Source organism: Brienomyrus brachyistius, chromosome 21, assembly GCF_023856365.1.
Source record: "Brienomyrus brachyistius isolate T26 chromosome 21, BBRACH_0.4, whole genome shotgun sequence".
Classification (NCBI taxonomy): Eukaryota; Metazoa; Chordata; class Actinopteri; order Osteoglossiformes; family Mormyridae; genus Brienomyrus; species Brienomyrus brachyistius.
In genome coordinates this window covers 10,659,513-10,687,177 of record NC_064553.1, presented here as the reverse complement: position 1 = coordinate 10,687,177, position 27,665 = coordinate 10,659,513, and the positions used below count along the sequence as shown (strand labels likewise).

The 27,665-nt window shown below is 48.1% G+C and overlaps 1 protein-coding gene across 6 annotated transcripts in view; it reads left to right on the top strand.

Annotated features, from left to right (window-relative positions):
* Window positions 1–27,665, top strand: part of LOC125716424 (neuroligin-1-like) — a 165,174-nt gene that overhangs the window by 31,774 nt on the left and 105,735 nt on the right. For 4 of the 6 annotated variants that reach the window (XM_048988701.1, XM_048988702.1, XM_048988704.1 and 1 more), the window contains exons 2-3: window positions 9,197–9,982; window positions 10,373–10,432. In XM_048988701.1, coding sequence (XP_048844658.1) covers window positions 9,532–9,982; window positions 10,373–10,432 — 511 coding nt within the window. In that variant the 5' untranslated portion in view covers window positions 9,197–9,531. The remainder of the gene's footprint in view (window positions 1–9,196; window positions 9,983–10,372; window positions 10,433–27,665) is intronic. The other 2 variants (XM_048988705.1, XM_048988703.1) reach the window with 1 other exon arrangement.

Genomic DNA, 27,665 nt, shown 5'->3' with positions numbered 1-27,665 from the left:
TCTGTTGGCATGATTGCCCGCCATTGCAGACCCCCCCCCCCACCCCCCGGCTGGCTCGCTGGCAGTCATTTTCATCTTCGGCCATGCTGATGTCCCTCAGCCGAGGTTTTTAACACCCCAGTATAAATGAAAGGAGGTGACACGTCCCGGGAGAGCTGACCCGGGATCAGATCCACGGGCACATCTCTATAAATGGCTCCTGGGAAGCTCAGTGGCATCTCCCCTGTTTCCTTCTGGGAGAAATGTCGGCGTTTGAGAACAAGCAATGCAGACTCGTGGTAGAGAGGCAGGAGAAGCTTGGTGCGGTAGCTGCATTAATGGACTCTCTTTTCATCCGGCCTGCTTGCTGATCGATTCCTGTTTTCGACACACGGCGTCGTGGCCGTCAGGACCCGAGCACCCGGCCCCATCCTGCGATTAATCAATCGGCCGCCTCCCGCATTATAAACCGTGTGTCATACATTTGGCCACAGCCTCCCTCTTCTCCTTACTTTTGTATGACTGCGGTCCGCAGGTGGATTATGCCTCTGATTGCTGTTTTTCTCCTTAGAGCGGTGTGGGGTTCGAGAGTCCAATTTCTCACCTTTTGTCAGCTGCATTTGTCATCCCGGGAAAGGGGGAAATGTCTCTGTTTCTCTCTTCTTTCCGCCGAGGAAGGACAGCTTCGCCGGAGCGAGCTGCAGGCCGCCAGAGACCAGGGGAGCTTTCGCTGCGCAACATCTGATGCTCGTGGGCGATATTGGAATATTTTCAGCTGAACGGAAGGAGGTTTAAATGCGCCGTGCGATCACAGCTTTTACCTTGCATAATCTGATCAGGCCCTGGATGCTGCGTGTTGTTGTCACAGAGGGGGATAATTGGTGACAGCGTGCGCCCAAAGGGCGCTGTTTTTCAGACTGGTAAACTGTTTGGTGCAACATCTGAGCGTGAGTGTGCTGCGGGGAGTTTCGCCCGACATGCATGAGCGGGTAGCTACGTGGAGTTAATGGGTGAATTTGTCTATGTGGACAGGAAGGGTTAGCCTGGCTGTTCAGGAGACGGCAGGGAGACGACAGGGAGGCAGCAGGAGGATGGCGGGTCACCGGCTCTTTTAAGCAAATGGACTCACCTCAAAGACTTTACAGACTTTACAGAGATTACAGACCTTAGAGGTACTTAGTGCTGCACCGATTTAGAGATTTTCACCGATGCTGATATATTTTTCTTTAATATTACCGATACTGATAATGACTGGCTAACACCTGAGCTCCACAGATCTATAGTGAAACTGACGTGGGTGACGTTACTTCTTAAGACCCCGTGAATCTGAGTAGCGGCCGCATCCTATAATTCAGGCAGTGAGACGTCAGCAAAGTAGCATCGACCTGGGAGACTAGCGAGGTTCTAAGTGGCGAATGAGCCGACGAAATCCCTCGTCCTCCACTACGGAAAATGGATGATCGTCCCACGCAATCGTCTACATTATTTTAGCGGTTATGTCCAGTTCAGCTCTAGTGCCGCTAAATTTGAATATTGCAAATATCTAAATATTGACCAAGACTGTCACACTGGACCAATAGCAATGCCTTGTTTGTTAAGGAACGCCGACTGATACCAATATGCTGACTGATACATTGCCTCTAGTGGTACCGTCTTGTACCCCTGAGCAGGGTATCAAACCTTAACATCTCCAGTAGAACATCAAACCAGCAAAACCTTAAGTCGCTTTTGGCAAACTTGCTAACTTGCATGTAGGGGTGATATCCATGTATAAAACACAATCACGTTCTTCACGTATAGGAAAAACCCCGCGGAGCAGATTTTTTTCTGCGATATCGCGGTCCAAGTGGCATGAATAATGAGTAATGAGTCGAAATAATGCACAGAATGGGGTTGCCATGACGAATCAATGCTGAGCTGCCGTAGTGAGGCGTGCAGAGTCTTTGGAGAGGAGCAAGTAGAGGAGCAAATGTAAGGCAAGAAATGGCTCCAGAACGGTCCTTCGGTTAAGCAGTGATGCTCCACACCATCATTTTATGGATTTGATAGTTGCAGTGCTTTACTCTATATTACAGTTAGGTTGCTTGCAGTGGTATGCTTCCATCTATCCACCTTCCATATCTCCATCTTCCATCCATTACGGGGTGAGGGGATACCCCAGATTATTGGCAACTTAAAGTCTATATCACAGCTTGTTTTTGGGCTGTGTGAGGAGAGAGAGGGTGTGTAGGAAACCCAGATGAACACAGGGAGAACCTGCACTGTCAGACACACACACACACATACACACACACACACACACACAGAGCCATGGGCAAGGATCAGAACCCCAGTCCCACTGAGCCCCAGTACTAACCACAGTGTCACTGTGCCCTCCCCCCCCCCAGTGCTGCACTGCATTGATTTTGTTCAGCCGGATGTTTCAGGCTCCTGATTTATTCGTATCGTTGGGTCCTGTGGATGCTGGAGCAGTTTAGCTGCCCGCCGTCTGCCTTGATTATTAATCGTAATATTTCTTGAACGTTTCTTTTGCTTCTAGATGCCGTTTGACTAACTGTAGAGGTCCATTTCCTTTCCTGTCTGGGTGGGTGGGACGGTGTGTGGGGGCAGGTGGGGTAAAGTCCTAAGGAGGTCAGCATGTCATCTCTGTCCACACGCCAGGGAATGCGATCAGGATTTAAACGTTTGTGGGAGTTTTACTTACAGAAAAATGTTCGGAGGGCAGAACGAAAAACGATTGGCTAAGAGAGATAATCAGATTGTAGAGTAGGTGGGTACAAGCAATGGGAGCTAGTGGAACTAACCAATCAGATGTCTTGGTCCCACCTCCTCTACAATCTGATTGTTATATCTCTGTACCAATCATTTTTCGTCCTGCCTTCAGAACATTTTCGTCTAAGTAAATCTCCCACGAGCAGTTTAAACAGGGCAACCCATGTGTCTTTGATGCTCATCTACTGCATAGAAGGAGCTGGAGGTTTTGCACCAATGCTGTATCACTGGCTCCTGGCATATAAGGTAGAGTCTCCTGCAAGTGCATTAATTGCCGTGTAATTTCTTTTCTTTAAAAATACGAGCATGTGGCGTGACTGTCCTGCAGACACAGCCGTATCGCAAACCATCGTCTCCACTGCTCAGGTCTCTGGAGTTCCTGCCTACGCTGCAATTTCCTGTGGAGTCCAGCGATCGCTGTGGCGGGACCTGACTGAAATGATAAAACAGGAGGAGAGGGAGCAGCCGTCGGCATCGCCGCGGCAACACTGCGTCACATGACTGTGCTGCTGCCCTGGTCTGGAGTCCCCTGGTCTTAGAGAGTGTGTGATTTTGGCACGTTGTGCTCAGTTACGCCAGCGAGGCGCGTTTGAACTGGAGTGGGACGTAGGCCTGGAGGAGAGAGCAAGGTGCTGACCTCTAAGAACAGGACCCGCGTTTCAACCAGGCTATTACGGGGCCTTTTACTGCCAGTTTTACAGTGCTTTTGTGGGAGTAAAGCGGGGGTGATTTTATACGCCCACAGAGAGGGGGCGCCAAAGCTAATTTATGGTGCCGTTCTCTTGGCTGGCTGCGGGCGTCTCCAGGAATCGGCCCCCTCTCCTGTGGCGTAGAGGCCGTGCCAACTAAGCGTATTGTCCGAAATAGTCCCAAGACAGATCAAAGCCAAAAAAATTATGTCTGACCCCCTGCATCCCGGCCACTCCCTTTTCCGGCGTCTTCCATCTCGGCGAAGGCGAAGAACAAGAGCCCTGAGCACAAGGACAAACCGTCTCCTTAACGGCTTCTGCCCCCAGGCCATCGCCCTTCTGAATAAGGACCCAGGAGAAACTGTCTCATAATCTAAGCAACCGCTGCACAAGCTTCGTACCGTTATCGACGGCTTTGCACTATTACCCAATATATATATATATATATTTTTTTTTCCTTATTCTATTTGCTGTCTTAGTATTTGTACACGCAGATTTTTAGTTGTATGTTTAATTTGCTTAAGTCGTAACTTCCCCTGAAGCAAAAGAAATTGCACTTCTGTGTACTTGGTGAATAAAAGATCCTGATCCTGATTCTGAATCTGAAACACACCTTGTTTGTAAATCCCCCCCCCCAAGCCTCTGGAATGAGCTCAGGATGGCCAAAGTCTGCCTTTAAGCAAACGCTTTAATCCTGTGATGCTTTGTCTGTTGACTGCATATATTCTACTTTTGCATTTCTGTCTGGTTGTGGTTCCCAGGTTCTGCCCGTTTTGAATCGTTGGGACTTTGGTATGAGTTAGTTCCTTATACGTCCGGGGTTCTGAGTTTATTTTCCACTCTGCGTAGTCAGAGTCTGCTTTTTTGTGTGGGAGCTCAACTTGAGATTTGGTGAATCACCGGCTCCGAGTGAGTGTGAGTGTGAATGGGTCTGTGTGTTACCATGTGTATTTCGCATTGTGGGGACCAAATGTAACACATGACATTTTTTCAGTCCCACTAGGGGACACTCAGTTTTATGAAAATCCATGGCTACAATAAAAAAACCAAAAATGCCAAAAGATTTGTATTTTGTTTCGATACTTATGGTTAAAGTTAGGGCTGGGTAGGGGTTAAGGTCGTCATTGTTTCCTAGACGATAGACATCTCGCATAGAAATGAATGGAGAGTCCCCACAAAGATATAGATGCCTAATGTGTGTGTGCTCACCAACAGCCTGGCCTCCCATCCAGGGATTTCCCTGATCTGTTGTTTTAGGGATCTTTCGGGACCTTCCGGGACCTTTCGGGACCTTGTACTGGCTATGCGGTAACTGAAAACGGATGGACAAATTATCTTAGTGGCCTGTGTTTGTTGTTGTTATTTTGTCCTTCTTGTCAGAATCATTCTTATTTTGATTAGGTGTATCGCATTATAATACCTTAGCATATCATGAAAGCTTTAATGTCAGCCATGTTGTTGCTTAACAAATGCTGTCACCAAAAGGGAGTTAAAGTATACGTCGTGTGATGGATGTAAGATACCCATGCAGCGGGTTGTTATAACTTCAGATTCAATATCTTTATGCAAGTCTGCGACTTAGATCCCGTCTTGTTTTGATATGACACTTGAACTGCAGGAAAAAAAATTCTATATGCTTAGCATCGCGAAGTGGCAGCCTTTAATCTAACGCTGTTTAAGCCGGTGGAATCTCAACGCTTCTTCTGTAGAGCAGCAGGACGTACCCATCATTCTGCTGATGTAAGACTCAAACAGCAAATAAAATAGACATTTGCTGACAGACTGCTTGGCATTTTAACGTTTCTGGGAAGACGGGGGTTCTTTTTGAGTGATTATAAAAGGAATTAGACTGTCTTGTTGGAAAATCGCTCCCCGCATCAGGACCTTAATCTCGGACCTGCTCGTCGGGGGTTAATGAAGGAGGCCGCCTTGGATTAGCAGAGCCTCACATAGTCCTGACCCAGTCCACATGGTTGACATATCTCCGTCATGGGTCCAGCCACCGGGCTAACAAAGGGCCAGCTGGTGGCCCACCCTGCTCGTCTGTGTTCCAGTAACACAGCCCGACCAATCAATAGCCCCCTGTAAGCTGGGGTACGGGGTGCTGATCTCTAAGGATGGGGGCATCTATTCCAGTTCATTCCAGTGCCCACAGAAAGCCTTGGGACGCTTGCTTAGTTCTATAAAAATGTTGCAAACTTAAAGGCCTCATAACAAAAGTCCATTGACGGGCAGTTTTTAACGCATCTGCACATGTTATCCTTTCTATTTATTCAGTGTCTTAATGTTTTTTTGATCAACTTAGTTTTATTCTTCCCATTTTGCCATTAATTGCAATGGTAGTCAGTGGCTCCCAAAGGGATGCTAAATGTTTGGTGGTTTTTGTTTTTGCGGAGGTGAAAAAACACCCAGTGAGGCTGCTTGTCGATGAACTTTTTAATTCCGAACATCTCTTTTAGAGCTACAATTTGGGTTTCAATTTATTGATATTAATGTTTTACTTAATACTACTGGTTGTTTCTTATGTGATTTTGCAGACAAATGAATGGAGTATTTATTTATCTAACTGACTGTCTCCCTCTGTTTAAGTATTGCATAATATCGCACTGAACACCGCAGCAATTTCCTGATGTTGTAAACCTGCTCAACATTTGGCAATAAAGTCCATTCTGATTCTGATTCTGATTCTGATAACGATTTTTAAATAATGGTAATAAAATTTACTGATTTAAGCAAGTGTCCCAAGACTTTTTTTGAGTGCTGTCCGTCATGCTGGACTCTCAAAGGCCCCGGCACACTCCCCCCACCCTACACCCCATCCTTCCTAAAACATCACATCTCTCCAAGGTTGTCTTCATTTCTATCCTCTTTTTTGCGGTATCATCATTTTTTCATTTTCTTAGACAGACTTAAAACCATGTTAAATTAACTGGCGTTACGTTTGCCTCCAATTCTGTGATTTGATTTGCTTCAAATCCTCTCATGATATGTTTGCTGAATCTCGAGGGCTCTCAGGGAGAGAGCCATATAAAAATAAGTGGCCTTTTTGGAACATTCCGGAAAAGAAACTCCAGCTGCCCATTCGGCCCCTATGGCGGTGAACCCCCCCCCCCTTCCCCCAGGGTTTCTTTGATCGCGGTTTATGTCATTTACTGTGCCCCCGCGGAGGAGAGCAGCGAGGCACATAACACTGGCCATGTGCTCTGTCGCCGGCATTGCATCTGTGCCGGATACGGGGGTCGTCGCAGTCGGGGGGGGCGGGAACTCGCCAGGCATGTTCACCCGAGTAATCGAATCGTGCTCGTCTGCTAACGAGGCACATTGCAAAAAGCCCTGGGTGACTCGTGGGTCAAGCCCGGCGGTGCAATCGCTGTGTTCCGAGGAGCCTGCAGTGTCTCGGGAGGTGACGTTTGTTTCCTGGAATGTTTCCCCCATCATCTTTTTGTTATCCTTCTGTAAGCTAGCTTACCCATTTACAGACACCCCCCCACCTCCAACCCAGCCCCTAAGCCACCCCCCACCCCCCATTGCTGCATCAAAGCCAGACAGTCAGGCAGCCAATTTGAAAGCTAAATATTTGGGAGCCCAATTCAATGTTTACCCACTTTGCAGACATTCCGATGATAAAGATGCAGATTATGTCTCAGTGTGCACTCCCCCTCCCCCCCCCCCCCCCCCAACACTCGTTTGGTTAATCAATGGAGGAATTTTGTGTGTCAGATCTTTGCTTGGGTGAGACTCTAGCTCAGAGGGTAACTTTATAGCCTCATGTCTCCAGGGTTGGGCATTGAATCCTACCCCTGTGTTGAAGTTTGAAGTCTGAAGTCTCCCTGTGTTGGGCAGCTGGGTGGATTGGTGTATCTAAATTGCCCACTGGGTATGAGGACCCTGTGATGGACTGGCATCCTGTCCAGGGAGTGTCCAGGCTTGTGCCATGTTTAGCTTGGAATCAGCACTGGGCTCACCCTGGAACTACTGGATAAGCAGCTGGAACATCATTATATGGGATCTTTAAACTGGTTTGTACTATAATATAATACTGGTCATTCTATCCGCGGTGTTTTCCTGCCTTGTGACCAGAGATAGATAGTTCAGGTCCAGAAAGTAAGTCCAGACCAAGGATTCAACCAACCTGTTGAGTATACAATATCACAGTCAACGAGGACTCAGCTGGTTGGTTGAAACAAAATCTTGCTCTGGATTTTTGCTTTCTGGGCCTGTACAATCCACCTCTTCTTGTGGCCTGTGCTGCCTGGGGGATAGCCCCCCCCCCCCCCCCCCCACACACACACCCATGCACGCATGCACAGCCCTCTTTTGGATAAGGGTTTGAAGATAATTATGATGATTTTGCTTCCAAGGGAACGAAGGAAATTGTAGGATAGTTGGTCTTCTTGTTCCCATGTGGAGTTTAATATAAGCGCAACAGGGTGACAGAATGCAGGTTATATTTACGCTCTTTGTGGACAAAAGCAGCTGGTTTTCAGGCTCAGGAGGCAGGAAGGTGGCTGGTATCGTTCTCCAGGTTGGATGGATTGCCCACTGTAAGAGGTGCTGTGTAAATGCTTATAGTATAACCATGGGAAGATGCCATTTTCCCTTCCGTTTGATAACAGCATTACTCCTGTGGGAAGTTTTCATAGGTAACGTTTTACAAAGGTTTGTGGTAATCATCTATTAAAAAGCTTAACTGTTTCAAATGCAGCCGAACGTCCGTGGGTGACTTCAAAGCTGCGGGAATGTCGGACGGAGCGTGGAAAGTGATGCGATCCGTTTCAGTGGTCCAATCGGCTGTTGGCTATTTTTAGCAGCGCTTCGGGACGGGCTGCACGGCACCATTGTGAGAGTCGATTCGCCTGCTGTTGACTCTGTGAAATCTGGTGTCACACCTGCACATTTGCTCCTATTGAACGTTCAGACGATTATCATTACGACTCCCTCTGTTGGCCAGGGAGCCCTCGAGATGGGCTGGGATGGACCCAACTTTGAAACCATTTCTTTTTCGATTCATATGAAAACGGACATTCAAGTGGGGCGTTGGCGTGAAGGGTCACATACTGTTACATTTATTCTGAGTGATTGTCCGGCTGTCGCAGGGCGGGGGCGCGGCTGAGCTTTGTTTAATTGATCCCGGGGAATGTTTCTCCGCATCTGGCTGTCTAATCCTGAATTTTCCGTAGAGTGTCTAAATATAGCACCAGAGACACATTAACATGGTCGGGGGGACCCTGGGCTGTTTTACTAAGCAAGCGTAGTCGAGGTTCCTTTTTAGGTAAGCCTATACATTAAAGCACCCCTGCGTAGCATCCAAAAAAAAAACCGTTATTTTAATAATAAAAATCAACCACGCCGGAACCGCGAACGGTACTGTCGCCCTCGATCTCGTTATTGGTGCTCTCCTTAAGAGAGGAATACATCGTATTACGAATAAACGAATGTGGTCAACGGCAGCCGGATCACGACTTACTGTTTTCATCCTCCTGACGGTTTCTGTTCTTCAGAGCTCAATCTGCGGTTTGCTCAGGCTAGCTGAGAGGGGAGGAGGGGGCCAGAGGTAAACAAGACGCTCCTTGGTATCACCCAGCCTGCTGCCTCGTTACGTGAAGGTGGATTCGGTAGCAAAAGTGCGAACGGGGAGCCAGAGGTGACTGATGAGGTGTCGGCCTGAAATCGGAGTTGTTGCCATGGTAATGAACTCCTCTTTGCCCGTATATGGATATATGTATTCTAATTAGTTACTGTGTTGTTTCCCACAGGTCACTCGCACCCGGGGCCAAGCTGGATTTGATTTGTCGGCCGAGGGTCTCCCAGCAAATGGCCGCGCCCCCCGCCCGGCCGGCAAGGAAACACGACTGTCAATAGGATTCGGCTGATGGATGGCGACAAGTGAGGATGATGCCCCCCCCCTTGCGAGTGAGATCGATGGGCCCCCCCTGCCATGCGCGCGCGCTCTGAGCGGCCTTGCCGGCTCGCGTCTGCCACGCTCCCCGCCCCCCCTCTGAGCGCCCCATCCCGCCTGCGCGTTTAGAGAGCTCGAGTGCCTCGGAGCTGTAGAGGACCCGTCCGCTGTCGCCTGGAGCGCGGTGGGAGGATGCCGGGGCGGCGCCCGCGGCCGGGTGGCCCCGCCTTCTCCCTGTGGGCGCTGGGTGTGGCCTTGCAGGCGGCCGCCGTGACGCTACAGCAGCAGAAGATGGACGACGTCGACCCTGTGGTCACCACGACCTACGGCAAGCTCCGCGGCTTCAAAAAGGAGCTGGGAAACGACATCCTGGGTCCCGTGGTGCAGTTTCTTGGTGTCCCCTATGCGGCGCCCCCTACTGGTGGCCGCCGCTTCCAGCCCCCGGAGCCGCCCATACCATGGTCGGGCACCCGCAACACTACCCAGTTTGCCCCAGTGTGCCCTCAGACGGTCCTGGAGGGCAGGCTACCCGACGTCATGCTGCCTGTGTGGTTCACCAACGGCCTGGAGGTGGTGTCATCCTATGTGCAGGACCAGAGCGAGGACTGCCTCTTCCTGAATATATACGTCCCCACTGAGGATGGTGAGTGACTCGCAGGGGCCACAGGGAGGCATTAGCGTTTCCCTAATCGTACGGCGGCCCAGGAAACACAGCATGCTGCGTGCATGTTCCCCTGCACGCCCCCGCTTCTTTTTGTGCGTGTGCGTGTGTCCCCCCCTGCTTACAGCGCCCAGTCTGTCCTGTGTGACGTGTCCCCGTCGCCCCGTCTGCATATGTGTGTGTAGGCGTGACGAGTGTGTCCCTGAGCTGGGCTGAATCCGTGACGATGACGGTCGCCCGTAATGACATTAGATGGAGTGACGGAGAGCCTCTGTCCTTTTCTGTTTCCATTTAGCTTGCGACAGTGTTGTTGAATGCTCCAGTGTGTCACGGACGCCCGTGTTATTCTTTAGTCTTCTATTCATTTTGCAGTAAAACGAATAACCAAGGAATGTGCCAGAAAACCGGGAAAGAAAATATGTAGGAAAGGAGGTATGTATCCACTGGCGAACGAAACACGCAAAGCTCTGTGCCGCGGAGAGAGAGAGAGAGAGAGAGAGAGAGAGAGAGAGAGAGAGAGGGCGGGGGCGGCCCATTTTCCACACCTCTACGAAGGCCCTCAGGTTTGGGGAGAGGCTGAACTGACGGAGGGATTCAAAGGCGGGGCAGACTCCGATTTTATTTGGGGTTTGCCGCCTGATCCTTCCTTAGCGGTCAGGTTTTTACAGCGTAAATTGGCCCGAAACTTGAAGAAGAACATGAAGCAGAATGTGAGATGGTGCCGTCATTCACTAGAGTATGACTATTACCCTGTTTTGGGGCGATGGAGGCCACACCGGGGCCCAATAAAAGATACTGCTGCACTAAAAATTACATTTTTTCAACGAGAAGTAACAGATCTCCCTATTCTCGGTATTTCAGAAGCGCTTTACCGTGCAGTTCTATTCTAAATGGCTTATGTTCTCCACACTAGTAGCTATAGATAGTATGGAGCTTGTTTGTGTGTAAAATTCCAAAGAAAAATATTTGCTTTTACAGTTGCCCTAAATGGCTTATTTGTTTTAAAGTGTTTTAAAAGGGATAAAAATTGAAAGTAGTCCCTAAACAGGTTCAGGCATGTACAGTCACATTAAGAGCCCTGGGCTGTGTTATTTTTATTACCATTGGAGCAGGTGTGTGTGTGTTGTGGGGGGGGGGGGGGGTTGTTAATGAATCTGGATGATTTTTGGCCACTGGCCTGTTCTGCCGGTGCACAGGAAGCGCCCCCTACAGGGCCGAAAGGGTATCTCTGCCCCAACAGGAGGCCAGGCCTTCGCAGGCTTGTCCCCGAGGCTGGACCCAGGTGACTCTCCCTCACTACCCCCGCCCGTCCTCCGCCTTTTCTCTTCCCTTCATCCTCTGAGGACTCGAACTGTCGTGTCACAGCAGCAGAGAGGCCCTCTCGCTTCCACCGTGTGCCAATTTTGGTCATGATAAGCAGGAATAATCCTCTGCACGGATCTGTCATCTTTGAGATAATGAAATGTTTGAAGCTTGAGAAGCTGAAGTCTATATGTGTTATAAATACATATATATTTTATGAAGGTATTTCATAATATTTTCGCGCAGAACTTGCAGTTAGTTTGAAGGGAAGTAGTGTGCATTGGCAGTAATGGAAGCAGATGGAGAATCGTAGGCCAGTCGCCTCACTCTGGTCATGTGATGTCCTCTGCAACTTCCTGTGACCTCATCGGCGTTGTAATTAACGGGAGGGGTATTTAAAGCCAGGCGCTGTCTGAGATCTTGGTGAGGCTGCCTCACCAGTTCAATACAGCCGACGACAGGGTGGGTTTTTATTTGTAATTATGGTGTCAGCATTTCTAGATGGAGGGGTGTGTCAGATGTGCAGGGGGGCGTGACACACACTGGCCGGGGGGGGGGGGGGCCGGTGAGTGCAGCCAGAGCCAAATCCCTCGGCCTAGATTTTAGCGGCTCTAGAGGGATCGACGTATAATGTGTGCCTCTCGCGGGGGGGGGGACAGGGTGGGTGATAAATAAATATGTCCTCCCCAAATAAATTTCAGAGCTCCTCTGCAGTTGTGTTCCAGTGCCCCTCCGCAGGGACGTGGTCTGGAAGGCGGGAGATGAAACCGCAGTGTGTCTTGGTGGGGGTGTTCAGAAGGGCAGGCTGGGGCGGGGTTGGGGGGGGGGTGTCTTGCTGTGGGGGCAGTGGGCACGACCGTGCAAGCTTCCAGAAGACAGATACGCAGCGCTGTGTGCTCAGCACCGTGGGCCCCCCCTGGGCAATGGAAATCGCCTGCCAGAGAGATGTGGACGTGACCCCCCACACCCCCCGTGCAGTTTGAGCTTGGGGGGGGTGGCACAACTCGGCACAATGCAGTAAGAGGCCTGGCGGCAGGCCGGTGCTGTGAGGCGACCCTTTCAGGCACAGATACATACCAACGGGGTTGCTTTTACAGCCAATAATAGTCCTCTGGGGTTTCCCATAATGCACGGCTGAAGAGAGCAAACATACGGTTTGCCGCGTCGGCTGTGGTGTGCTGGGACGCGGCTCCTCCGTCCTTTTACGTGCTCGTAAAAGCATTTCTCAGGTGTCCGGTAAGGGTGGCCGTGCATTCAGACAGACCCCCCCCCCCCGACCTCCCAAGTAAAGCTGCTTCTGCCCACACCCATTAATATTGATGCCTCAGAGCAGCCTAGATTATTAAAACAAAAAAAAAAGTGTTTTGTGCACTATACAGAAAGCTCGCAGTGATAATAAAATTCAGCTCTTTTTCCTTAGTCCCTCACATATATTGCCGTTTCGAACAACAGTCTACAACAATCTTCCAATAAATAAAATATATATGTCTTTCCTCATCTCTAGTGTTCGGAACCATTCCAAGCCAAAACATGTCAATATTTTGCAGACAGGTAGAAGGACCTCGGTCTCAGGCCCGGGGGAGTGTGGGTAGGTCTGGAGTTGTATCCCGTTTCTGCATGGAGACTCACTCCGCTGCTGATTGTTAGACTGAGTGTTGCTGGACGGCTATTTTCAGGTCATAATGCCGATTTTCAGTGCCTGGGCTTTCGCTCTATGTTGTACAATACTGGCCTTCCGAGGCGTCTATATGGTGCCTGTTCTGTCTTTGGGGTCATCGTTAAGCTCAAATGCCAATCTTCCCCCTAAGCACGTGGCGCTCTGGATCAGGAAGCGTCAATCGGGATTTTTGCTGTGTGTGGGTCCATCCTACTTAGCCGTGACGATGCCAAGCTTCCCTGTCCCATCTGCTGAAGAGCACCTTGATGTCCTGATGTTTTCCCCTCCATGCCAGACCACAGGGATTTTACCTGGAACTCGCCTGTTCTCCAGAGAAGCTTCAAAGCTGATGTTTTTGTAACCATCTCCAAATTTAGCCTCCTAACATCTTCATCTCGCAGTTCTGAAGGCAGCACAGATGTGACATCAGAAGGCCTTGCCAAGCGTCTGATACTTCTTCTCTGCACACGCAGTTGCACGCGGCAGGTTTCCAATCAACACCTTTCACCTTGTTTCAGTTTTGGAGTGATCTGTCATGAACACGGAAAACACATGGGCCAAGTCACCTAAAAAGGAGAGTGACAGCGTCGCATCACATGACCTGGGCACCTGACCTAAACACAGTAGAGATGGTTTTGGAGGAGTCTGACCAGAGAGTGACGTAAAAGCAGCCAATGAGAGCTCAGCATATGTGGGCGCTCCTTCAGGACAGCTGGCAGAGCATCCAGGAGGTCACCTCATGGAACTGGAGTAGAGGAGACTGTGGGGTCAGCCGGTCCCTGGAACAACTGGGGTTAAGGGTCATGCTCAAGAGCCCAATAGTGAGATCACTCTGCCAACCGTAGGAGTTGAACTGGCAACCTCTTGAGTCCCAACCCACAGAGCCGCCCCCCCCCCCCCCCAAAAAAAAATATTTTGTGTAATACTTTTTTGGTAAGTGCGTAATTACAATGTTGCTTTATAGTTTTCTTGTCCTTATAATTATTCTAAAACTTTAAGAAATAGTACAAATTAACCATTCTGTGAGTCAGTGTGTCCAAACCTTGGACTGGCACTGTAGTAATAACATATGGACACGTATTTGCTTATATTCTAAGTGCAATTCTGTCATTTCCATCCACCTGCAAACGCTTATCCTGAGTAGAATAACAGGGAGCCTGGAACATGTCCTATACGACACAGGACACAAGGCAAGGCTGCCGCCCGGGCAGGATGCCAGCCCATCGCAGGGCACACAGACACCCTGGGCAATTTAGAGACGCCAATTAGCCTAACTGTATGTCTTCGGTCGGCGGGAGGAAGCCCACGTGACACAGAGAACCTGCAATCTCCACGCACGCAGAGGCCAAGTGTGACTCAAACTCCCAACCACACAGGTTAGACATTGATGTATTTATGATTTCTGTTTAAACAGAAAGCATAATGACCGTTCTCAGTCGGTTCCGGAATTAGCTTTCGGAGTCCATGCATGCTGTGCTGTGTCACCGGGAAAATGGCACGAGGTCACATGTGGGTGTGGTGCGTGTGTGCTGGCCCGTGGTGCCCCCTGGCACTTTGGACTGGCGGATTCCTTTCCCTTCTGCTTCACTTCCTGTCAGCCCCGCCCGTACTCGACCCCTGCGGGTGCCGGTGTGACCCACCGAATGGGCTCCGGACCTGAACAAACGAGCTGGTTTGCCCGCTGCCAGATGACGCGCCCTGCCGCTGTGCGTTCCAGCTGCGCTTCTCCCGCTGGCCACTGAAAATGCGTAATTCCTACAGTAACACCACTGATTTTGTCCGCATTAGTTAAATACCGAGCGGCAAACGTCAGCTAACAGCTTCATGGTGGGGAGGCGGGTTCACGAGCCTGTGGGAGTGCATCACAACTTTAATTTTGATGCGGTGATATTAGCCAATAACAGCATGCGATTCAACACCCCTCCTGCATTCGTAGGAATAAGCTTAAATCCCATTGGCGCATTCAAACCTATCCTGCTATCTTCAAGGGTATCTTAGATAATGAACGGGGACAATGAGGAGTCGATTGAAACTCTCAGTCTACAAAACATACAGTTCCCCCCCCCCCCCGGCACAACTGAATTTACACATAATGACCTCGAGAAAAATACAGCATCAAAATATTTGCAATAACAGTACCATCCCGCTCGCTTGTAAATTTTTTATTTCAATTTTTTTCATGTGATCTGCGTACGAAGCGTCCTTCGTCTGTATCGCCAAATGACTTTAATTACAGTTTATGTTAAATGAGAGCCTGCTGGATTGAATAAACCAGCATTCTGCATTTGGACTAATTCCCAGAGAGGCAGAACTGTCTCCCCGTAGCGTGAATGGCAAGCAGGCTACCTGCCGGGAGGCGCAAATAACAACGGCGAGACAAAGCGACAAATCGGAACGGCGCGGCAGCAGGTGGCTCACGAATGGGAGACGACCTGGATGCAAATTTGCATTTTACAGGGAGGTTCAGGAAAGCTTAGCAATATTCATGAAAGAAGCTCTTCCTGATTGGCCAGTAAATGCCTTAGACAGAAAGAACAGGCGGCACATGTCAATGGGAGCACCTTCACTGGCCAATCGGGTAGCGGTTCTCATAAATATTAATGAGTTGGCCAATCATGTAGCACTTCGTGAAGGTTTTCCAAACCACCATGCAAAAAGACAATTCGCACCCCGGTACGCATGAGGCGCTCTGTCGCATGGTGATGATGTGTGGGGGCTCCGCCCTGTTTACTGTAACTGCCCCGTTTCCCACGGTTTCTCAGCCGTTAGGCTCCATTAGGCTGTCAGTGTTGGAAAGGATCATTTTAAAATGCAACCTGTTATGCTGGAATACTAGTAACCCTGTTAAAAATGTAATAAGTGAATTAACTATTTTGATTACTTCATCAAAGTAATGTAACTTATTATATTTTGTTATTTTTTTATTACTTTTCTAAGAAAAACATTAAACTTGGAAATAAAGTTGAAAAGTTCCAATGACTTTGCTGATCCTCCTTGTCTGGAAATATGCAAGAAAAATTTCTGCGCGGCAAAAAGATGCAAAACAACTAAATTAATGTTATATTCTACATATAGGCTTTTTTAACAAAGAGAATACATTCAGATTTAATTACCAACATTTTCATTAGTATCTGTACTTTAATTACACTTTTTCTCAGTAACTGTTACAGATTGCAGTTACATTTGTTTTGTAATTTAATTATATAACGCTGTTACACATATCTGGTTACTCCCCAGCACCACCACCCACCCACCCACCCGGCCGGCCGGACGCTACTCATCTCTGGCTGATGTTGCAGGGCTGTGAGCTGCTGTTGGGCCGCACATCCACGCACTGGGCCACGGCGCATGTTGGCTCTGGCATGTAGGACCAGTCAAAAGTTTGGACATACCTACCCATATAAGGGCTTATTTGGACTATTCTCTACATTTTAGAATAATTATATAGACATTACAATTGTGAAATAACAAAGGGATTTATGCACTAACCTACCAGTATTTAAAATAGGTATTGCTGGTGGGAGGGGCAGTCCCACTGGTTAGGACTCGGAAGGTTGCTGGTTCATATTCCATGTTCGGCAGAGTGATCCCACCATTGGGCCTTTGAACAAGGCCCTTAACCCCAATTGCTCCACCAGCGGGCTAACCCTACTTTGTCTTGTAAGCCAGCTCCATGAGGTGGCCTCCTGGAATGTTTTTCCAGCTGTCCTGAAGGAGGTCCCACATATGTTGAGTACTCATTGACTACTCCATTTATACTGTGTTTATATCAGGAGGCCAGGTCATGTGATGAGACACTATCGCTCTAGTTAGGCGACGTCGCGTGTCCAGACTTTTGACTGGTAAGTCCAGCCATGGATATTTGTTGTTACATCTTTGGCATGTTTGAGGCAGGGGTGAAAGCAGCGGCTGTGGTTGGTGTTGATCAGCCAATATAAAATCTCACACATTTGTTTATGATGTCATGTGTCAGCGTGCCGTTTATACAACCCAGTGTGCTGCGTCTCTGAATCGGTAGATGCCGGGTGTCACGCGAACGTCCGTCGGTGGCGGGTGAAGCGCGAATTACCGATGCCTCAGTTCACCAGCTTCTTGCCATTGACCACATTTAATTATCAGCAGGGAGTAAAGCCCTTAATTAGTTTAAGTGATCTTTCGAAGCATGACAAATTGGAATTGAAGACTTCTGCTGGTAAAAGGATGGACCCCTCGCATTCTGGCCCCTCCTCCTTCTCCCCCCCCCCCCACCCCACCGTATGCCGACCCGGGCCTGGAAAATCGATGGGCTTCCTCGATGCCGAAGCTATAGCAGTGAGCACCGGCGTGACTTGAACATGACGAGTGTCGTCGATAACTCATCACTCCTGCCATGCCCAAGGGGCCTGTCTGTGATGTCCGCAACGCAGAGTTGGGTAGCTCGGAGTCTGTATCTGGTTATAGGGTTTGCTCTGACATGAACATATTCATTATACGATTTAGTGTGAGACGTTTTCACTCATTATTGAAATGAGTAAATGCTTTGTCAGCTGCCAGGGTGTAGGGTATATTTTGGTTTGTATTAATGTTTTAGAATGGAATAGTGATGTTTCATTGATCCTTGCGGGTAAATTGTCTTTTTTTTTGCCTATCTCATCATGCTCTCCATGAGAAACACAGACATGTATAGAGGTGAGCATGCAGCCCCCACCTCAGGTCAGCCAGGAGCAATCGAGGGTTAAGGGCCTTGCTCAGGAGCCCAACGGTTGCATTGGCTTGCCGGTCCTGGGATTCGACCTGAGGACCTTACGGTTACCTGCTGAGACACAGACTACCGCACACCTGCGTTTAACGGAGCTATCAATTAAAAAGGAACTTAAAGTGTAAAGCTTAGTGAATGAATCTGGCACCAGCCTCCCTTAGCTACTGTACAAGGATTGGGGGAGTTCAGACAGATACAGAGATCATTTCCCCTTTTAAGATTTTACAAGGCTTATGTTGATTGAAGTCCTTTCTGTACTTTTAATGGGCAAGAAGAAGTTCTTTCCTTAAATATTGCTAAAATTTAGGCCAAGACCTCAAACAGGCGCTGAATTTAGCAATGCAAGATTTAAACTGGGCCACTGTTTAATGAAAAGGATATTATTGTTATTCATGGGTAAATAAATATTTATCGTTCCTTGCCCTTTTTGCAAAAATGCGCTTTCTGTTAGCTAGCCAGTCACATTTACAACTGGATGCACGCTGGTCTGGTTTCACACTCTGTTTAATTGCTTAATTGGTTATTAGTTTCTCTCCTGCATTTTATGGCGTGCCATAAAAGGAAGGTTATTCTTTTGCAGAGGGAGCAGGAACCGAGCGGAGAGACATGTTTATGTTTCCGTTCTCGTGGTCGGCTCGTCGCTTTAATGCTGTAACACACGCTTCTGCCCATGTTCAGATAAATTATGCATCTACCTCGTCCGTCCTCGAGTTCCAATTCTGTTTAAACTGTGCAGAGCCTCTGGCGGCTTCGCAGAAATCCCGCGAAAGCTCTCAAATGAGAGGACGCTGGGAGTGTGCTCCTTAAAGCCAGCCGGAGCGGAAGCAGCCAGAAGCGTCTGGGGACGCGCCTGCTGTTCTGTTTACAAGGGCGCCGGCGGATCCATCAGCCCGATAATCCCAAAAATGTCAGAGAGCGAATCTGGAAGTCTTGGTGAATTTAGCATGTCGGGGTGTACTTGGACCCCAAGAGAGAGACTTGTCCGCTTAATTCCCCTTGTTATTGCCCTGGGATATCTGAAGCCCCCAGGTCACACGAGTCACATATATTAATATGATGTCATGTGTTTTTTTTTCTCTTTTTTTTGTTCTAGCTGCACGCAGTATGTTTCTGCTGCGGTTCTCCATTGTGGCAATTCATCACCAAGGGCATTACGCAAATGAACTCATCATCTTGAGTGCTTCCTATTCAGGCCTTCCTAGCTGCTAGGTTTGTTTACTCGGTTTCTAGATGAATGCTTATTAATTATGAGTTCAGAACTTAAGTGGTAGCCATTGGTTTAAACCAGTTCCAGTCCTTTGTTTTCCAGACTAATTCAGCTTGGTCATACCATAGGCACCAAGGTCAGGAGAACTGTTTCTGTTTGAACAAGAGATATTAATTTCATTGTTTGATTTTATGGGTTTGGAGGACATCACTTACTTGCTAATCTATTTTCGGTAATGCTTTACATTAAGTGCACTTTCATAATGCATTCATGGAGCATTCAGTGCACCTTTATAATGCATTCATAGAACCTTCAGTGCGCCTTCATAATGCATTCATAGAACATACAATGCGTCTTCATAATGCATTCATAGAACATTCAGTGCACTTTCATAATGCATTCATTAAACATTCATATGCAGCATGCAAATACACCTTAACATCTTAACATCCCTTAACAGCTTTAATGTACATTAATAACAAACATTTCATGATTGTACAATTAAAATGTTTGTTATTATATAATGTTCGTTATTAATGTATTATTTCAGCTGTTAAGACATGTCAGGATACATGAATGATGTTTCAAATGTTTTATGAATACGTAATGAATACATTATGAAGGTGCACTGAACGTTTTATGAATACAAGATAAAAGCATTTTGCAGTGCAGTTAATGTAAAGCGTTACCCTATTTTATTCAAATTTTTCTTTGTTGGTGAATTTGTTTTGTAAATTTTCTGTGGGAGTTTCTCTATATCACACATTCTGCCCACTACCTGAAAGAGATTTGTCTCCTCAGCAGGGTTTGTTAAACAAAGGTTAAACAAACAGGCAAACCTTCGCACTAATTCCGCAGATTAAACACATACAGTAGGTGATGTTTGCAAACAAAAAATACTCACACCGTTCTTAAAGGTTTTTAAATATTTTGATTTGCTAGACCTCAAGTTTGTTTCAGTGTTTGATACTCATTTAAAAGTTAAACTAACAGTACACAAATGCTCATAAAAGCTCACAAAATCAACTAATGTTTACCTTTAGTCATATTTATTTACTGATGTCTGTTGTTTTAAGGATCCACTGCTAGTGTAGTGTTGGTCTGAGATAGATTGAATAGGGGATACGACAGAGGATATTGGAAAAGCAAAAATCAACACAAAAACTCACCTCACAATAAATGTGATAAACTGCATGCATACAGCCTGTCAATGCAAACAGTAAAACAAACAGAAACACATTATAGCCTGTTAAAAACATAAAATAAAACTTGCTTATAGGTGGACAGGCAGCAGTTTCTTGCTCGGGTGACACATTTCACGCAAAATCGTGATTCTCTTCGACCCCGTTCAGAGTTGTGTATTTCCAGTTGCATTTTAAATAAACTCCTTTTTTTAAGCAGTCTGGGAGGGAATGGGTGATTCATCTGCAGCAGACCTGCGTAAAGGGGAAACAATCGCATTTCTTAATTATGGCTTGATACGCTTGGTCATACAACTTTGTTTATCCTGAATTATTCATTTCGCATTATTAATCCTGGAATGCTTGGGAATGGCTCGCGAGCCGTGAGTGAACTCAAGATAATCAGCGAAATGTGTGGTAAGCTAGTAGAGTACTCTGCAGGAATTAAAAAAGAGAGTTTATTTTGCCGCAATAAGCAACACTATGAAAGCCCTTTAGAAAGTATTTTATTATTATTATAGATATAGGCAACAACACCACAAATAGCAGTAGAATTCATTATAATGCCTGTTTTTGTCTCACTGAGGACATGCACGCAGTATATAATAGTGGATGATATTTACGTATAGTAGTTAATTCAAGGTTTTATTTATGAGAAAACCAGAAAGCAGAGGAGGATAAAGGCAAATTATTGAGTTTTATTCTATGGCATCCAGTATTTTGCAAGCCTGAATTAATTTTTGCCTTGCTCATAAGATTTGTTTTTTTGTATCCCTACATTTTACTTCATGATAAATGTCCCCCCCCCCCAGTTCGGTGGCTCTGTGGGTTGCACTAGTACCTCTCATCTCCAGGATTGGGACCCTGATTCCCATCTCCTGTACCTCTGGAGCTGACCAGTCCTGCCTCTGTCGTAAGAGTTCCCTCTTGCAGCCGAAAGACATGCATTTCTGGCTAATTCAGTGGCTAAAATGCCCATAGTGCATGGTTGTGTGTGTACATGCCCTGTGATGGACTGGCGTCCTATTTAGCGTGAACTCCAGCCTCGTGCTGCCTGGGACGAGCTCCAGACCCCGCGTGACCTGGATAGTGGTTAGATAATGGGCAGGTGGATGGTTTTCTTTAAAAAAATATTGCAGTTTTTCAGTCTAATACATTGTTCCCGCTGAGGGCGCCTGTCTTCGCACCTCCATTGGCACCGCGGTAAACATACGGTACCAGACGCAGTACGGTTTCTTTCTGGTGCCCCAATTAACGTTTTCCGCAAGAGCTTGTCAGGCTGCAGTTTACTCTTAAGCGTCTCTGAGTTTGACATGGAAGACCAAACCCAGAGACACCTATGTTTCTCTGCCCCCCCCGCCACGTCTGCCACTTTCGTTTACTTTGAAATGCAGACGATGAGGCACCATTTCATCGGAAGGTACGGGCTTCCATAGCGCTCGTCCTTAAGTGCCCGCGATGACAGGCCGCATGGCGGGAAGCGCCGCTCCCCGGCCCTTTGAGCGCCGCATGCACTGCTGCGACGCCCTCGGTGGCGTCTCCAAGGCCTTAACATATTGCATGGGCGGCTTTGATTGTACTCAGAGGCCATTTTCTTGCCGTGGTGCCCATCATCTAGAGCACTTAGAGATGAAGATTGCACTGTTGTGACTCCTTTTTTGGGCATTTTTTTCAAGTTATACGTCTCCACGCTGCATGAGAGCACCATGCACCTTTTGCAGAAAGCCGCTGAAACACATCGGGCTTCCCACTCATTCGATGCTTGTCTGTGTCTGAAACGTCTCACGCTGAGGTGGCCGACGAGGGACCTTTGCGCGTTTCTCTGAGGATGCGGCTGATGCGGACAAATGGATGATGGGGGTGTGTGCAGAGACGCACGTGTCAGAAGGCATGCGATGTTTGCCTTTCTATGGCACACTTGCCGGAATGTTCCACAAGTGCCGCCCAATGGCTAACTCTGCTTCTGCCGTTCGGTAATTACAATTTGGGCACCGTAAACAACAGGCCGATAAATTCAAACGTTCAAGCTGGATTGTTGCGAAAGAGGCGATCTAACGAACAAGCATTGGTAAAAGCGGTGTTTTTGAAGCGTACAAAACAAGGTTTCGGAATAAGTAAAAGGATCTTAAATTTAGGTTAGTGAAGAGGGCGGGGCTCTGAAGCCTTGTCCTTTAGTGTGTTCTGGTCTCTGATAGGCTGTACCTTAGGGTAGGGAAGATGGCTGGGTTAGGAGGTGTGTCCTGTTTTCTCCTCTCTGATAGGCTGCACATCCACACTAATCATTGAAATAGTCTGTACTTTTGCGTATGGAAGATGGCTGGGTTAGGATGTATGTCCTGTTTTCTGCTCTCTGATAGGCTGCACATCCAGACTAATCACTGAAATAGTTTGTACCTTAGGGTATGGAAGATGGCTGGGTTAGGAGGCGTGTCCTGTTTTCTGCTCTCCGATAGGCTGCACACCCACACTAATCATTGAAATAGCATTCTTGTAGTGGCAACATAGATGTATTTTAAATGGCTATTAGGCCTGGCATCTTTAGAGGCCAAATGAATCTGCCTCTGTCTACTTGTAAGAAGGACACTGACAGAAGCATTGAGGTTTTGTATGAAACAAGCAGCGAAGCGGATCTCAGTTACATTTAAAGCAGGCGGGTTGGGGCGAGGGAGTCAATGCGGAAATACAGTACTTACTTATAGAACTTACTGAGTGGAATGTTGTGCCCACTGCTAAGTCATTGTCTGTGTAACGGCGCCTGCATTTTCAGGTACTAAGGGAGCATTAGGTGTGGGGGTGTGCTGAGATACAGTGGGGTGAGGAGGAGAGGAGGCAGTGGTTTGCTGTTCATGGGAGCAGAGATGCTGACACCGGAATGGGGGGGCGGCCCAGGAGAGTGATGGCACCTTGATCACGGCCTGAGCAAGCCAGTTCTCTAATTAGCCAAAAATGTTCTGAGGGCAGAAGGAGAAATGATTGGTTGGGAGAGATTAACAGACTGTAGAGAAGGGGGCCCAAGTCACTAAAGAAGGCGGCACCAACCAATCATGTTGTGGTCCCGCCTCCTCTAATTGCTTGGACCCCCCCTTCTCTACAATCTGATTGGTTATCTCTCTGAACCAGTCATTTTTCCTTCTGCCCCCAGAACATTTTTGTGCAAGTAAAACTCCCATGAGCTGGTCTGCTGATCTGCCCAGCATGCCGGAGTTTGGCGACTGTACGACACACAGTAAGCGGCTGACTTGTTAGTATGGCTCCGTGATTCTGTGAAACTGAAGAATAGCTGCCACTTCAGTGCCCCCCCACACCCCCCGCCCCCCCCCCGCCCCCCCCATACCCGATGAGTCCATTCGAAGGTCCCCTTGTCTTTCTTTTATGCCCTTTTTCAGCAATCTGCTCTGAGGCCCTAATGTGTAGACCACCCTCGCCGGTGCTTGTGACGGAAGACGACAGGTGGGGGGGAGAAGGACCGCTTTTATCGAGAGCAAAACTACTCCAAAGGATCCCTGCCATTTTCCTTGGAGGGGAGGCACACGGGAGGCGGCAGCGAGGAAGCTTGACACTAAAAGCTGGACGCACTGACCTGGCAGATTGGCGCTACCTGGGGGAAGTGAAATGGCAGCGTGTGCGGATGTTTGCTATTTGAGCTCCAGTACGGGAGTAAAGGAAGATTGATGTTGTGATGGATAGTCGTTGACTCCTAACCTTTTCCCCTCCGCCGTGGAGCGGCGAGTCGTCGTCAGACGGTGGAGGAAATTTGCAAAGCTATTACCAGAGTGTCTTTCTAAATCATATGCCTCCTACAGGAGACAGCTCTTGTAATACCAGCCATTAACCAGCCAAATTGCCTATTATATCCTAGCTTTGTCTTGGGTTTTTTATTTTTTTTTGCTTGGTTTTTAGGGGACAAAGGGACCCGCCGGAGGTTATTTTAGTCACAGCCCCGGTTTTTGTGTTCACTTGTCATGTAGTCCCCTGTATTGTATTCCTCGCGGAGCATGACGAATGAACGGACATCTGAACGAACGTCCCAATGAACGTCCAAACAAACTAAACGAATGAACGAAAAATTTAAGTCTGGCCAGACGGCACATTGACCGCCGGAGAAACACCACCTGGAGCAAGGCTGGAATTCTGGTTGCGGGTGCGGAGATTTAAGCCCTGAAGCATCGTTTACGACAGCACCATTGTTAAAGGATAATCCGCGACAGCTGTGCATCCATCAGAGTTATAATTGCCGAATGAAAGGAGCAATTCGCCGATGCACTTGTTGGCATTTATAAGTCGCGCCTGAAAGAGGGAAGGAGACGCCTGCGGCCTGTTTGCTGGGGGAGGGGTGCTAATCGACTTAGACATTATGCATGTTATTTATCATTTTTAAAACAAAAGGGGGGGGGGCAGACAATGCTTTAGCACATTAAAAGCAGGCAGTATTTCTCACATATATGAATATGCATAAATGTTTTAGTAATGCAAATATATTTGAATTTTTATTCTTGCTTATTCCACAAAGCTGTGTGCGAGTTTCATTTTAATTTAAAAGTGGGATTATTATTATTACCAGGCTGGCTTGGGGGTGCAGCCACAGCCTCATGCCTGCAGGGTTTGATTGTCTGTGTTTGGAGCTGGAATGTTCTTTCTAAGTATCCCTGCGTCCCCTCTCACAGTCCAAGAGTGTGCAGCTTCGTGAAGTGGTCTCTCTAAATTGCCTTGAGTGGTTGATCCCCTGCCTGATGGTGTGATTGATTAATGGGTGGATGGATAGATGGATGGATGGTTGGATAGATGGATGGATGGATGTATGGATGGATAGACGGATGATGGACAGATGGATGAATGGATCATAGATGGATGGATGGATGGATGGATGAATAGATCGGTGGATAATGCATTGATGATAAATAGATGGATGGATGAAAATAAATTAATGGATGGATGGATGGTTGGATGGATGGCTGATTGATAGATAGATGTTGGATCATAGATGGATGGATGAATAGATGGTGGATGATGCAGTGATGGATAATAAATGGATGGATGATGAATAGATTGATGGATAATGGATGGATAGATGGTTGGGTGGATGGATGGATGGATCATAGATGGATGGATGTCAGATGGATGACCAGATGGATGGATGGATGAATGGATGGGTGGATTGTTGATAGATGGACTCTGGTACCCGTACCACTTGTGGTCTGGATTTTACTGCTTCACGCGTCAGCATGAAAGCCAGCTAGGGTGTTCAATCTGCTGTCACAGCCCCTTAACTTGACTGTATTGCTAATTATCTGAGAGGTTGTGTCCCTCCCACAGCAAAAACACTCAGTCCGTGTGTTCGAAGCAGCGTTTAGATTTTAATTAGTAGCGGTACTAGCATTAGAAGTTAATTAGCCGATCTTTAGCTGCCGTTCCAGTCAAGAGCCAATTAGGGTGGTCATGGGTGAGCATGGATTGGACAACACTGCAGGAAATGGCGTGCAGACCATGCACGCCTTACTCTAATGACTGGCAAGAGAAACTCAGGTAGTCTTGCAGACACCTGAAGTGAGAAGACCGCCCATGCAATCGTTGTTCTCAGGTTCAGTGGCGCACTGCCTCATGGGACTCGACCTAGCGACCTAATGCACCACTGCGGTTTTCAGCCTTTTCCTAGCCACTCTGCTGATTTACCTGATGTCACGACACACTATCTGAAGGAAAGTCCCCCCCCCCCCCCCCCCCCCCCTTAACCAATGCTCAGATTAAAGTGTGTTTCAGCAGGGAAGGCTGCCACTTCGCCCATGCCTCATCGCTGCCCTCAGTTACCCCCCAGTCTGGGGTAAGGGTCTCCATGTGAAGTCAGCAGTGGTTCGCCAGCCGAAGGGGGCCCCATGTGGGATCGTCGCTGCAGATTTATGAAAACGGGGGTTTCGGGGGATTGGAGAACATTTCATGGGAACTAGGATCTCCTAAAAAGCCTTAACATTCCCCTGGCCCTATGCTCTACTGTGGGGGGGCTCGGGGACCCCAGGGGCTTCAGGTGGCTTATCAATTATCCAACTCCTTCATCCCACCGGAGCAGCATGGCTGGGGGGAGAGGGAGGAGAGCCGGCAGCTCCCTGTCAGAGTAGGGCTCTCCGCCGTGGCCTGTTTGAGGAGCTGCGTGTTCTGCTGTGACAGCTACTGTACCCTTACCTCCTCTGGACCCCCCCGGTTCACATGGCCAAGAAGGCGTGGGCATCGTTCCCCAATCACAGCCCTGGACCTTTGCGGCAAGAGTGCGGCGTCCGTGCCGGGGGCGGACCCTCACCACGAGAGCCATCGGGGCGTGACGTCCGCTAGATTTATTTTCAGGAGCGCGGGGGTTGCGGCTGAAAACGGAGGCCATGGGGGACACTGGGATAGGAGACGCTCCGGGGAGCAGAGATGCTGACACCGGAATGGGGGGGCGGCCTGGGAGAGAGGTGGCACCTTGATCACAGCCTGAGCAAGCCAGTTCTCTAATTAACCAATTAATAATTAAGTAGAGACAGGATGGCGCATACCTCCGGGGTTGCAGGTTCAAGCTGCGCGCCTGCTCTGCTGGGTTTGTGCCCCCCCCCCCCCCCCCCCCACAGTCCAAAAGCATGCGCTTGGGTGAACTGCACTCACTGTGTGACTTTGAGAGTGTCCTGACGCTGTCCCGCCCAGGATGTCCCAGCCCAAAGCTCTAAACCTCCTTGGATCAGTGCCTTTGAAATGAATCGTTAGTGAATTGTTCTCCTGCCTTTGCCCCCACCCCCCTCAATCTAACCACCACACAGGACTTTGGACTAAATATATTCAGGAAGTGTAACCATTCTTTTCGTAACACTTTTTTGAAAAGTCACTATGAAGCTTGTATGACATTTTTACAGACTGCAATAGGAGCTTATTATAATATAATATTATTTGGATCACTGTTAACATTTAGATTATCAATAGTCAAGAGAGATTTAGATAGAGCGACATATATGACTGGCTGTTACACCTAAATAGTTGAAGTTCCTCTCTTCAATGCATGAGAGCAGTGGGACTCAAACCCATAGCCTTCCGAGTGCCTTTACAGGTCGGCAATGGCAGTCTACTGGGCCCCAAAGACTGCTCTTATATCAGCGGGTTAGTTAATTAAAGTTCTTGACAGAGTCGTCACTGGCTTCATTTGCGGCTCCTCTTCTCTCAGATAATATCACAGGCCGGACCTCCGGGGCAAATCGGCGGCTCTATTTTGGGCTCGTCTTCACTGTCGACGGACGGCGAACGAGGAGATGAGGAAAAAGCCAGAACCTTAGACGTGCAAATGGATTAATAAAAGATTAATAGAGGGGGTCTGAAGCTGGCGTATGTTGTTTAGCTGGGCAGAGGATGGCGAGGGTAATTTAATGGGTCAGCACAAGAGGCCTGTCCTCTCCAGATGGATGTGGTGTTGCCCCTCAAACGCTCCCCTCTCGTCCCCCTTCCTCCCCCGCCCTGTTTACCCAAACCTCATTTGGCACTCCCAGTGAGACAACCATGGTCATTAGGAAATGACAGTAAACAAACCAGAGCAAAAGATAAACAAGCGGCAAACCGTTTAGCGGCTT